Source organism: Xiphias gladius, chromosome 20 (assembly GCF_016859285.1).
Source record: "Xiphias gladius isolate SHS-SW01 ecotype Sanya breed wild chromosome 20, ASM1685928v1, whole genome shotgun sequence".
Lineage (NCBI taxonomy): Eukaryota > Metazoa > Chordata > Actinopteri > Istiophoriformes > Xiphiidae > Xiphias > Xiphias gladius.
The window spans coordinates 24,429,442-24,443,112 of NC_053419.1; the positions used below are offsets into that span (position 1 = coordinate 24,429,442).

The window sequence follows — 13,671 nt, forward strand, 5'->3', positions numbered from 1 at the left end:
GGCTGGATCGAGCTCCTGAAGAGTCAGCTTCATTCCTTCCCCAGACACCAGAAACTACCACAACTCAGAGCTGAAATGATGAGTTCATTAGTCGATTGGTTCATTATCATAGAAACGAAACAATCTGAGCAAAAATGGCAAAAATTCCCTGGTACCAGCTTCTCAAATATACGAAATCGAGACATTAATTGAGCACAATCTGCAGGATTTGTTGTGTGAATTTTTCACTGTTGGCCGTGAGTTCACAAAATCAATCATGATATTAATATTAATGCGGCTTTTCCGGAGGTTTTCTGTTCGTTAATTGCTTGACCCAGTAGAAACAGTCTAATGTAAGAATTTACAACAAACAACCAGAATAAAAACAGCAACATTTTAGGTCTTAAGACTCCGTCTGGCTGGTAATTCAACCTCGCTACCGGCTTTTCCTCCAGCGCCAAGCATCAGGTCGACATTTTCATTTGTCCAGTGCTCCGGTTCATGACCAAGCACCTGCAAAACGAAGGACGTTCCCGTCAGCCTCAGCTGGACTTGGCCTAGATAAAAACACAGATAATGCGTAACGTGCACAGAAATGAGCACGAATTTACGACTTGGCTGATCGTGCTCCCCGCAGCGTAACACGAATCGGCTCTGTAGCACCGCCACACAGATCTCTGAACACTTTCCCTGCTCACATCATGATAAACCCTTCAGATTCACCCTCTGGGCAGTCGCCACAGTTACTTCACTGCGACTGCTAAAGAAAAAATGTGGACCTCAGCTCTTATCGTTTCAGGTAACAGGGAAGTTTCCATCCAGACTTATTGCAAGTTTTTCTGAAAATGGCCAAAAGAAAATATAAGTTACTGTGTGTTTCCATCCACTGTTGTTGTGAATACTAGGAGTCGGTCGTAAAATATTTCCACATGCATCGGAGGCATTTTAAGTCGTCCGTTATTTCCAGTCACAAGCGCAATCTGAAGCAGTTTAGCAGTTTCTAAATGGATTTTGGTCCAGATGTCCTGCGGCCATTTTCCAGAGGATAAGCGGTCAAACAGTCCACTGGAGACGTCTCCCTGATGAGTTAGAGATAAGAAGACAGCAGTGTCCTGCTGGGGGAGGATCATCCGCAACCCGGCAACCCAAAAGTTGTTCTAATCAATGTCTGATAACTGATCAATAAAGCATTAGTAAATGAGTAAGTAGTAAATTTTTAATTACAGCTTACAAAGCCTTTATAAATGCTGCCTTATCAGAAAGTGGGACCGTCAAAACTCACCTCGATGGCAGAATGTGTAAACTCCACCCACAGAGGGACTGAAAATCAAACACACCTTCTCTCCGCAGGTCGTCAGTGTTGGGGGCCTTGAAGCCCCTGCCGCTCCGAACCCTTGACCTCGTCAACGATGGCTCCGCGAGGGTCATTTCTGAGGCCGATCTGCGTTCGCCACCGGGGCACGCCTGGAGTTTTCCTGCTTCTGTTCTCCTTCACCACCTCGCTCTTACCCATGAACTCCCTCCTCGTTCTTACCAGACTTTGGGTTGTACTTTATTTTCCGGTTCATCTGTCAAAGTCTGGGCATGTTCTGCAGACCTCGCACTGCAGTTTAGCCTGAGAAGGTGTCAAAATTGATGGAATCTGTCTCAAAACCACTACCTTTGGCCTCATATTGTAAAGATGACGGATGCGATTTCATGTTACTTGTGGCAGAGGCCTTTCGGGAATTTAACCGTATTCATGAATTCATATTGGGAGCCTCGGCATCATGAGCAGAAACGGTTTGTCGCCGGCGCTCTCTGCTGGTCGACGGTGGCACACACTGGTTCACAGACCAAGCTACTGATCAACCGACCTGCACACATGACAAGCAGAGTTCAGCAGGTTTTAAGAGTCTGGCCATGTTTTATTGTTTCTTTTTTTCCCCATGAACAGACTCAAACCAACAATGAACGTATCGGCCAACAAGCAGTGGTGGAATGTAACCAAGTACATTTTACTCTGTGTACTGTGCTTAGGCACAAAGTGGAAGTACTTGTAGTTCACTTGAGTATTTCCTTTAAACAATTCCTAGATTTCAGAGAAAAAATGTTGTACTTTTTTACTCCGCTTCATTTATCTTATAGCTTTAGTTACTTTACAAATTTAAGATTTTGCAAACAAAACAAATAAAGGGGTTTATAAAATAAGACGCTGTATTATAAATGAAATTACCCAACACGTACAAGCAGATCTGAAACAATTAGTTGATTGACAGAATATTTATTGGCAACTGCTCTGATAATCGTCGTCATTTTCCATGTTTCATGGTTCCTGCTTCTCAAATGTGAAGATTTGCTGCTTCTCCCTAATAAATTTGGGGTTTGGACAAAGAGTGTGAAGGTTTCACGTTGGGTCCTGGGTAACATTTCTCACTATTTTCTGAATTTTTACAAACCAAACAATCAATTTTGCAGATTAATCCAGGGTGAAAATAATCATTAGCTGCAGTGTGGATTAATCCGCCGCTGAAAATCGTCCCCAACAAGGTCACTATTTCCTCCTGTTTGTTAAAAACCACAGTGAGCAGCTGTTTTAGGAAACTGAGCCCGTTTTAAAAAAAGAAGAGGAGGGGGTCAGAAAGTAAAGTGTTGAGAATAATAAAAATATGGATTAACAGACTAATATTTCAAGTATTTCTCCCTGAACATCGACCCTGGATCTGAGCTCTGCCATGTCGCAGGTGTTTGATCGATTCAATCTTCTCTCCAACCAGAGAGAGGAGTGAACAACAACAACAACAACAAAAGAGTCAGGCTCAAAGCAGAAAAATAAGTTGAAGACTTTATTGGTTCAATAAAAGGAATAAGTGGACCGAGTGTAACATTGTACAGTACATGTGTCAATGTAAACTGCAGCTGAATGGAAATGTTTTGAAAGAAACAGTTGTGTCCCAAACCACATTTTATCCCTCTGTAAGTTTAACACGTAAAGCAAAGACTGATGAGGTTAGCAGGTGGATCAAGTACTGAGACAGAACAAGTCAAGGACCAATCAGACGACGGCTCATACAATAAGACCTCCCGGAGACGGGGGAATGAAAACATCGCCGTCTGATCCTTCTTCGCCTCGTTCTGATGGAATATTTCAAAGAGAAGCAAACGCTGTGCAGAGACACGGCTGCGCGGTACACGTCTGTGATATCAGAGGTTAGTTATAGGTTAGTGGGGGAGCTCATAGTGGACCAGTTTGTAGTAGGAACCACAGGACGGGCAGCGCTGGGCATCGCCCTGATGAATCCAGAACCAAACCACGGACGTGTTGTCTTCTTCACCTACGGAGAGGAGATGAGACAGAGTGAGAGACGCAAACACAGAGACGCTCATTTCGCATTCGATGTGAATATTGTAAAGAAACCGTTAAATGGGGACCGAGAGCTTCAGCATGAAACACAGGGTGTAAACTAACTCCTTTTGAAAACAGCACGGCACATGAATTAAGTGAGACAAATTTTCTGGGATTTTACGTGAGCACTGAAACTACTGGCTTTTCAGCGGCTTGGGTTGAGTAAAGTCACTACGTTTCCATTTTAACAGCGAGCGACTCTCAGATTAAATTTTCTCACCATTATTAGGTTTCAGACTTGGTGCGTCTACCTTCTGAATGACCCAGTTCTGGTGAGTTTTTATAGCACATGCCTTGCATGTGTAACACAAGACATTTTTACAGATGTTATCTTCTTCGCTACACATGCAGGACACTATATTTGCATCACTTCTTTAACATTTAACCTACAAGATGCACAAGGCACAGGAGCAACCCGACCTAACAAAACACAAGATGTACTTGAGACCACAAACTGCACAGGGGCTGCTGATTTGTTTTGTTGTTTGGTTAAACGCTGTGCACAACTTGATATATAAAATGAAATCAAATAAAATTCTATGAGGCTTTGCAATTACGGGTTTGTGCGTGACGGCAGTTCATCAAATTCCTTTATCCAGGTCAAATCTAACCTGGTTTCAGACTCTTAATCGCTGCCCACGTCCCCTATTTTTCAGAAATTGATTCAGTGGGATCAGCGGGCCAATTCAAATGTCATTAAACCTATTTAGCATTCAACTTTTAACAGTAACCAAAGTGTAAGTAAGCAAACCTGCAGCTATAACCTGAAAATGAGCTGAGCAGCAGATGATATGAAATCCTGACTAAATATCTAAATAATGTCTGTGTACACATCAGCATATGCTGTTAATGAAAGTTTAACTGGGGAATTCTAAAACTGAACCCGGCCTCATCAGCACCACTCGCAGCGTGAAGTTTGATCACGGAGGGAGGCTTCCTTTTCCGCTGCATTTGCTGTCGTTTAACTGGTGACGGCGACAGTCCGCACTGGGCTGAAATACTGAAAGATACACTGCGTCTCACATCTTAAAACTACTGTCGTGATTTTCTACTGAGCAATACAGAGTCTGTATTTGTGCTACCAAAGGGCAGGATCTCTTGTGTGGTTAGACAAGACTTAAACCAAAGAGAGACTGAGGTCTACAAAGGCAGAATCCAGTGTCACTCATCGAAACCAGATGTACGAAGCCAGACAATGTTCAGGGCACAAAAAAAAAAAAAAAAAAGACTTACAGACACATCCCACAATCCTCTTGTCTGTGATGGAGGGAACAAGGTTTGGATCGTCCTTGGTGCCGCTGTACCACTTTGCCTTCATCATGTTGTAGGGATCCTGAGGCAGAGGGAAGGATTACAGCAGGTCAGGTGAACCGATCTTCTCAAAAGAGGTAGACGACAATGAGAATGAATCGCTTCAGCCTGAATATCCCTGAGCGCCACAGTGCCGCTATTATTTTCATACGAGTGTCATTTTAATTAGGCCTATCAATGTGACAGCCTAAAACCCCATTCCCTCGACAGGATGAATTCTTTTCATTAATAAAACCGGTTCTGGTCCACGTGCTTCAGGACTCCCCAGCAGAGAAAACACCCCGACAATAAGTAATACCCTTAATGTCTGAGATAACCGAAGTTAATTTAACAGCCTGTCCAATAACACGCCTGCTGGGCACAGATAACACCCTCCAGAGTCACCATTACCCGGCTCTACACATTTCTTATCTGGTAATAGACCAATTATTGAAAACCGGAACAGCTTGCGTGAAGTATTTCGGCTGGACGATAAGAGATTCTGATCAATACGCTGCCGCTACAGGCTACCACGTGGACGTCAAGGCATCCGTTTTCTGCAGCCCATCCAGCTCCAGGTCACGCTAGCAGCAGTGTGGATGTATTGACCCGTCTTCAAGCTGGGAGCTCACGTGTATACGGCCGAACTCGAACACTTTAGTCGGCTGTGTAGTGTCTGCTCACGTCTCCTCGTGCGTTCAGGCAACAGAAGGGGGAAAACGGTGTAAACCCAAATAACAGAACTGGCAGGAGCAGAACTTCATCTTATCACCTCATCTAGGAGAAGTTTATGAAGTAACGTGGAAGTGTTTGCTCAATATATTGTCACTGATGACTTAAGACTCTTTAGCGTGGCTTTTCATTAGAACATTTTATGGCCGTTATTTTATTTAATACTTTGTTTTACAACTACAACTATAAGGCGGTTAATCAATCAGCAGTAAAATTATCAGCAACTAATCATTTAAGTAATTATTTCAAGCAACACAGCTGAGGAGAACTTGCTGTTTAAGCCTCTAAAATGTAAAGACTTCCTGCTTTTCTCTGCATTACATTTTTGCAAAGTGAATATCTTTGGGCTCTGGACTGTCGGTTGGATAAAATGAGACTCCTGGAGACGTCACCTTGGACTCTGAGGAACTGGGGACATTTTATAGACTAAATGATTACTTGATTAATATGGAAAATAACTGGAAAATAACTGGAAAAGAATCGTTAGTTGCAGCCCTGATTTATTTTAGGTGTTTTGCAATGTTTTTACTCCCTCTTATCTATTTCACCGTTTTTAAATTAAATTTTAAACTATTTTATTGGTTTTATCAGATTTCTTTCTTGTGTTCATTAGTCTCAGACTGTTTAACTGTTTACATTCGTACTGTTTTAATATCACTTTGAATTGCATTCATCTGTGTGACAGGTGCAACACAAATAAAGTTTGACTGACTGACTGACTGCTGGGAACAAAGCTCAGAAGCCAAACACATGCTTATTCAGAGACATTATCGCACCTTTCCCTCCTTCATGGCCTCCATAATGATCCTCTCCAGTCCTGTGGCCTGCTCCTCGTCGGTGGGGATCCCTGCAAACACGACACATCAAAACAGGTCTGAGAAAGGGGTCGAGACAGCGGCGAGAGAAGTCGTATTCAGCAACCGCCACTGTTTGACCTAACAAGCTAATTCTGTGAATAATACTGTTCTGAAACAATCTTGTTGAAAATGACCCATTGGTAGGTTTCCACCAACTAGCAGAGTTAGCAACAGCCCCCAGTTGATGTTTGTTTAACATTTTATGCTCATTTCTGAAGGCAGAAGAGTAAATCCAGCCCCTGCAGCAAACAGGCATTAAAACGAGCCCTTCTTCAAATATTAGTGCTCTCTTACTTTATACTTCATCAACTTCAAAACAAAGGGAAAAACACTCATTTGGGGCACCTTTATAAGTCAATACTTACACACTACTTATCTTCTTACCTGTTAAAATGACTTCTTTTACCTTCAAAAATCAACTAAATGTGAAACCGGTCCAGTCGTTGGCAGACGCATGTGACCCAGTCACTTACTGACCACTGGGACTTAACGTGCCCGTCTTTCCACAGCGCTGTAACTTTTATTCGCTTTTAGCTTCTTAGTATCTTGTATTTTGTGCTATTGTTTTTTATTTCCTCCTTTGACTTCTAACATCGTTTTGTGTTCCTTATACGTCCTTTGTGTGTCCTGATGAGGAAAGGTCCGGTACAAGTAAAACCGGCCTGGTCCTACTTCATTAGTCTAAAAGCCTCATTAACAGAAACCTTGACAGTTTTAATCTTAATATCTGAAGCTGCGTTGTCGACTGTGAGTCGGTCGTTAGCTCAGTTCAGCTAACGTTAGCCGAGGGGCTTTTCGTAAATGTAACTACGGTCTGTGCAGTTTTCTACCCGGTGCATCACTCACCACAAACACAAAGCACACTTGAATGTTGGTAGCAGCTCCTGAAACTTTAACGCTATTTATTTAAAAAAAAATCACGTTTGACCTTTCACGGCTACGGCGCTGCTGATGCTAGCCGGCTAGCGGACGGCGGTCTTTCCGCCTGCGTTTGCCGCGGACAAACTACCGTTTTAAAATCGGATTTCACCGCTCTGTCGGGTTTCTAAGGTCCCGGTGCCGGTTTTCGTCCTCACCTCCAGTCGCCATGCTGCGGGTCAGGGCAGGGACCCGGGCAGCCCGGCACGTTGTGGCGGCTCTGACAGCGGAGCGGAGCAGTAACCTTGCAGCCATTTCTTCCTCTTTACTGACACAACAATCTGGTCGCCGGGTGATGACGTGAGAAATTTATTTCACCGTCGCTCGGTTTGAGCGTCATATATGCTTTTTTTTTCCCCTAAACAATAAACCAAAGTTCATTAAAAACACATTTATAAGAGGTTTAGATTTCATTTGATCAGTATGAATATTACTGACTCAGTAATAAACATAAGAAAAAAAGCTGTTTTATGATCAGTTAATTAGCTGGAATAAAACTTGGTCATCACCCTATAAGTAGAAAATAAGGTTGGAGAAATACATTTTAAAATCCTACATAATGTAAAACATGCTTTACTGCCGTTAAATGTTTGCTGCACTTTTTGTTGAAAAGAAACGGAATCACTCATCTTTTTCAACTGTAACTTCAAACACAGTTTCAAACTTTCTATTAAAGATGTCATAATAAATTTTATATGTAAAGACTCCAGGATTGATTTTATCGTAAATTCGGTGATTAGAATCGGAACTCACAAATGATTTTGTTTAAAATATTTTATTAATTCTCAAATTTTCATAAAAACAATCAGTACATACAAGCGGGTCCAAAAGTCTGAGACCACTTTCCTTGTTCTCAGACTTCGTCCCTGGTCCCAGACCCCACTCTACACTGTACACAATACTTTCAATCTGCTGTTCTCACACACACACACACACACTTTCATGTTTACCAACCAGCATCTAACGGCACAAATTATTTCCACTGCTGAAATAACCTGCATACAGTAACTTACAGTTCAATAAATACGTACACACAGCCTCAAATAAATACAAGCACAAACATAAAATACAAACGTAAATACAAACATAACCCGAACAAATGAAATCTACATTTATGCACCAAATTCGTGCCAGTTAACAAAACGTATGACAATTAATCAGTTCATGAACAGTCTGTAACTCATAAAGTAAAGAATAAGGCTTTTCTATAGTCAACAGCAGCACAAACTGCACCTCTCTAAAACCATTTCAATAAAAACTGAACATTAGAGGCTTCATAAGGGTTTGATGCAGGACTGCTGTGTTAGGTGAAGCTAATAAAAAGGCAACTGAATGTGAAATGAGCGCAACCACATGAATTGTATTACCTTTTTTTTTTCTTCTGTCAATTTGCAAAACCTTCTCCACTCGCGCACCGTCATCCCAGTTTAACAGAATAATGCTTCTAAGATGTTAGTATTTGGAACAAGAAGGGAGACAAGTGTCCAAAAGAGTCAAAGACGTCTATAAACAGGAGTTTAGAAGCTTTATTGGTTCACCAGTGGATCGAGTGTAATGTTGTACAGTACATGCGTCAATGTAAACTGCAGCTGAATGGAAATGTTTTGAAAGAAACAGTTGTGTCCCAAACCACATCTGATCCCTCTGTAAGTTTAACACGTAAAGCAAAGACTGATGAGGTTAGCAGGTGGATCAAGTACTGAGACAGAACAAGTCAAGGACCAATCAGACGACGGCTCATACAATAAGACCTCCCGGAGACGGGGGAATGAAAACATCGCCGTCTGATCCTTCTTCGCCTCGTTCTGATGGAATATTTCAAAGAGAAGCAAACGCTGTGCAGAGACACGGCTGCGTGGTACACGTCTGTGATATCAGAGGTTAGTTATAGGTTAGTGGGGGAGCTCATAGTGGACCAGTTTGTAGTAGGAACCACAGGACGGGCAGCGCTGGGCATCGCCCTGATGAATCCAGAACCAAACCACGGACGTGTTGTCTTCTTCACCTACGGAGAGGAGATGAGGAGCGGGTTAGAAAACGTTCTCTGCAGATTCAAATCAGGCGTAATGTACTAGTTTTACTTGTGTTCTAATTCACTATTCAATTACAATGAGTGGATCGCTGGCAACCGTAGGTCCGATCGATAAACTTTCATCATCATCAGAAAGATTTCTCTTTTCATTTTCCTATCTTAGCCTGGACCATGGAAACTCTGAAGTCAGAGAGAGGAAGAATGTGTTGCCTTTCAGCGGTAAAAACATTTTACCTAAATATCCGTTTCTATGAGGCAGATTGTCCCATCATGTCAGGCAAAAGTACATCTTCACATGAGATATATTTACATAATTTCCACTTTCCTTACTAAATAATTTCTACCAAATGATGAGACATTGTCATCATACCCTGGATTCAAACATTATGAACTCACAAATAAAAACAACAAATGCAGACACAACTAATGAATTAAATAAACAACACCTTATATGCTGTCAGTGTCTGAGCAGTGACTTTGCAAACGGTGGTTTGATGGATCTGTTCACCACATCGGTACCAGACACAGCTGCTGTCAAACTCTTTAAGATCTTTCACAATTACTTTTGTCATGGTGGAGGACGTCGCTACATCGCTGCGCCGGCTGTAGTAACTGTGAATCCTTATTATCATCATCTGGACAGTACATCACATTATCTGTTCTTCTCAATAACCACAGAGAACAACATTTGAGACCTGCTACACCATCGTACCGGCCGAAAGATAAAAGTATGATGGAAAACCAGCAGGGCCAATATAACCTACAATTATTCTATCACAGTTTTCAGTACTTCCCAGCAGCTTATAGCAATAAACTTCTGATGATATTATTAGTGTAATTAATGTGACCTGTGCGTAGATAAACAGCAGTAAATGGATGGATAAGCCAATTAAATACGATTTATTCTTTTTAGAGCTGCAACGATTGGTTGATTATTCAATTAGACCATCAAAATAGACAGCAACGACTTTGATAATTGGTTTTTTGTTTTCAGTCATTTTTCAAGCAAAAATGCAGAAACTTTGTTTAAGCTACAAAATGTAAAAGAGTAAATGAAATATCTTCGAGGACTGATGGACGGACAAGACAAGAAAAAATGGTGGGTGCAAGACAACGTTTGACTTTTGATTTTTAAAGCCTTCTAAAGCCTTTTTTTTTTTGAAAACCTGAATTCAGTCCAGACCTGCAGATACCCCGTGTTAACACCTGCAGACTGACAGCCGATCCAGCTGTGCCACCATCATCAGAAAACTGGTGCCGACGTTGTGTAGGGACTGGGACGTGAAGAAAAGACGCGAGTGAGGGAAACGAGAAAACATTTCGGACAGACGTAAAGCAGAGTCTACAGCCACGCTCACAGCTCTGCGAGGCCATACTTAGCCACGGCAGTGCTTCAAGACTGACAACGGCTACAGCATGGCAACGTGCTCGCAGTGACAACGCTACGCTGCTGATGTTCAGCAGGTTACACGCTGCCATTATGTTTCATCCTCTGGGGAACACGAACGTCTGAACCGCAACTCGTGGCAATTCCACCTAGTAGATGTCGAGATATTTTGACCAAAGTACGGTGGCGTTTCACATGTTTGAAATTTCAGGTGCTAAGAGGGAGCGTAGGAGACCACCAACGTCATCAGGATTCATCCCCTGGGGAACACGACTGGCTGAGCCAAATTTCAGGACAATCCATCCAACAGTCGTTGAGATAATTCGGTCTAGACTGACCGACAACCAATCCAACCCTGGTGACGTCCTCAGGGTTAAAAATATCGGTGTGAAGTGAGCCTACAACGAAACAATAAGCTTACTCAACCTGTGGTTCACAGTACGGTGGCGTTTCACATGTTTGAATCCGTTATCACTTCAAAACGGATTCGTACATACCACAGCACTCATTACAAAGCTCGAATAGATTAAATGACGACAAAGAGTTCTTGACCGTGCTTATTTTTCTCTGCTGCAGGTCATTTGCCTGCAATTCAAGCAGCAGTGTTTCCCAACCTGTTGGTCGGGACACACCCGTGGGTCTCAAGGTAAATCTGACAGGTTGGGAAATCCATTTCTGTCACACAAAATTAGGTTTCTTTTATCAGACTTTTCTCGTAACTTATGAAATGCTGAGCAGTTTTAAAATGTGTTTCACGTGACACAATTTAAGAAAAGAAAATCACTCGTCGTTTGAACACCTCACAACTTTGTGATAATTTGCTAAATCCAACCCAAAAAAACCAATCCAGAAGCGCTTGGTAGGGCTGGTTTAAAGGGCCAGTTCACCATTCAAACAGTCGCCCCAACTTTGATGCTCATCTAGCGGGTGTAAGAAGTCAGGTAATGTTTAGGGCAGGCAACTTACAGACACATCCCACAATCCTCTTGTCTGTGATGGAGGGAACAAGGTTTGGATCGTCCTTGGAGCCGCTGTACCACTTCGGCTTCATCATGTTGTAGGGATCCTGAGGCAGAGAGGAGGCCCCAGGTCAGGTTTTACTGATCCTCTGGGTGATGCAAGACAATCACTGAAGAACCAGTAAAACTCATTAAACGTGTTTTCCTGTCAGAAAACTGTTCCATCTTTTTTCCCCCCTCACACATGGTTCACTAGCTACTGCCTGACTGCTGACGAGGTTAAAGGGTAGGTCATGAGTCCATACCCAAACAAGGAGATTGCTGTTGCTATGAAGGGAAGACACTTGAGGAACTAGGAGCGTGTATTCATCCTGTAACAGGAGGGCTCTATGTGAGGAAATATTACACATCACTGAGGGAGATTTATGGTCAAACTCTGAAACTGCTTTGACCAGATTATTTCTTCAGATAAAAAGATAAAAGAATAATGTAACACACACACACACACTCCTTTGTGGGGTCCTAACAAAGGCAGCAAATCCTGTATCCCTTTTGCTATGATTGCTATGATTATAATTGCCAAGTAGACATTTACTACTTAAACTGCAGTAAAAATGGACTAAGCCTTGACTGACTGTGCCCACACTGATTTAACTTTAACTCAACAGTTTGTCATTCTGCTTCACCCCCTTTCATTTGTAAGTTGTGAGTTCCTTTACTGATCTCAGCAGACGGTGACGGAGTTATCGTACCTTTCCCTCCTTCCCGGCCTCCATAATGATCCTCTCCAGTCCCGTGGCCTGCTCCTCGTCAGTGGGGATCCCTGCAAACTCGACACATCAAATTAGATGCAGAGAAAATCCACCACATCAGCAAAAAGCAAACTTTAGTCTGGCAAACTGTTTAACGGGGAGGTGTATCCATCAAACTGATACAGAGGTGGAAGAGTGACGACACCTAGTCTCAGTGGAAACTTCCTTACATACGACCAAGACAAGGTCAGTCCTGGTCACCTCAGTCTAGCACTGCACTGACAAGATAAAAATATGAAGATCTATTTAGTTCAAAATAGTCTGTTGTAATTTTGAAGTGTGTCGAATTGAAGGCGGTTTTGTCCCAATTCTGTTGCGGAAACTGCCTTCATCTTTCACAAGCTATGACTTAAGAGTTACACGAGTTCTAATAAAATTGGCACTTTTTTAAATGAAGTCTGGCCTGATCTCCTGGGTTGAAACGAATGTCATCAGAGGGTCAGGACGTCTTCCGCCCTCAGTCGCGTTATCTGTCCTCGCCTTGAGCAGTCAGATAATAAACGAGTTTTCACCGCTCTGTCAGGTTTCAACGTCCCGGTGCCGGTTTTCGTCCTCACCTCCAGTCGCCATGCTGCGGGTCAGCGCAGGGACCCGGGCAGCCCGGCACGTTGTGGCGGCTCTGGAAGCGGAGCGGAGCAGTAACCTTGCAGCCATCTCTTCTTCTGCGCTATGCCCTGACAGTAGCTGGTCGCGGTGATATGACGTCGCAGGTGGGCCTCGTCTGACTTCTTCTTCCCGGTGTTTGTCAGGGTGGTAACGGCGCATTACCGCCACCTACTGGAATGGAGAATTCCGCTTCCCCCCGATGAAAAACAAAAGAAGCTTCATCTGGCTCCGCCATGTTCGTTCTCAGATACTGAAACAATAACAGATAGAACTTGGGCTTCGGCGCTTCTGTGGGACGGATCATGAAGAATTCAAATTCACCTCGATTTCCTCCGAGGTTCAGCATCTTAGTCTCATGAGGGGGCAACAGGCCAAACCCGGCCACGAAACTGATCAGCTGCCAACTGTCCCGTAACCTTCGACCCTCTGGAAAAAAAAGGGGGGATTCGTGTAATTCGTCAACGGTCAACGTGGCCCCTCGAATTAAAGCTGAGAGTCTACACTTCCATCACACGTTGATCCATGGCGGTGGCGTACGGGGGCAAGATTATGAAAAGTGTGTCGCTGTCCAAATACTTAAGGCCCCAACTGTATGTTCTGAGAGAAAATCAAAATCAAAATATTTCAAGAAGGGAAAAATACGGTTTCGTCGTTTTTACCCAAGTAAGAATCGAGAACATAAATACCTCAGTGATATGAATTTCTGATCCCATC

At 42.9% G+C, this 13,671-nt stretch overlaps 2 protein-coding genes across 2 annotated transcripts; both read right to left on the reverse strand.

Annotated features, from left to right (window-relative positions):
• Positions 1–2,790: 2,790 nt before the first annotated feature.
• On the reverse strand, positions 2,791–7,461 carry LOC120806844 (cytochrome c oxidase subunit 5B, mitochondrial-like). The gene is made up of 4 exons (XM_040158327.1): positions 7,320–7,461; positions 6,163–6,233; positions 4,598–4,697; positions 2,791–3,293 (listed from the first exon to the last, which is right to left on the reverse strand). The coding sequence occupies exons 1-4, from the start codon at positions 7,414–7,416 to the stop codon at positions 3,181–3,183; spliced, it is 381 nt and encodes a 126-aa protein (XP_040014261.1). The 5' UTR covers positions 7,417–7,461; the 3' UTR covers positions 2,791–3,180.
• A 1,208-nt stretch (positions 7,462–8,669) lies between these two features.
• On the reverse strand, positions 8,670–13,051 carry LOC120806508 (cytochrome c oxidase subunit 5B, mitochondrial-like). The gene is made up of 4 exons (XM_040157745.1): positions 12,909–13,051; positions 12,292–12,362; positions 11,547–11,646; positions 8,670–9,166 (listed from the first exon to the last, which is right to left on the reverse strand). The coding sequence occupies exons 1-4, from the start codon at positions 13,003–13,005 to the stop codon at positions 9,054–9,056; spliced, it is 381 nt and encodes a 126-aa protein (XP_040013679.1). The 5' UTR covers positions 13,006–13,051; the 3' UTR covers positions 8,670–9,053.
• Between the last annotated feature and the right edge of the window lie 620 nt (positions 13,052–13,671).

Coding starts and splice junctions, on each gene's coding strand:
- LOC120806508 (XM_040157745.1), bottom strand. CDS start 13,005: ATGGCTGCAAGGTTACTGCTCCGCTCCGCTTCCAGAGCCGCCACAACG. Junction 11,647..12,291: donor AGGCCGGGAAGGAGGGAAAG/GTACGATAACTC, acceptor TCTCTGCCTCAG/GATCCCTACAACATGATGAA. Junction 9,167..11,546: donor GAGGATTGTGGGATGTGTCT/GTAAGTTGCCTG, acceptor TCCTCTCCGTAG/GTGAAGAAGACAACACGTCC.
- LOC120806844 (XM_040158327.1), bottom strand. CDS start 7,416: ATGGCTGCAAGGTTACTGCTCCGCTCCGCTGTCAGAGCCGCCACAACG. Junction 6,234..7,319: donor CCGCAGCATGGCGACTGGAG/GTGAGGACGAAA, acceptor TCGTGTTTGCAG/GGATCCCCACCGACGAGGAG. Junction 3,294..4,597: donor GAGGATTGTGGGATGTGTCT/GTAAGTCTTTTT, acceptor TCCTCTCCGTAG/GTGAAGAAGACAACACGTCC.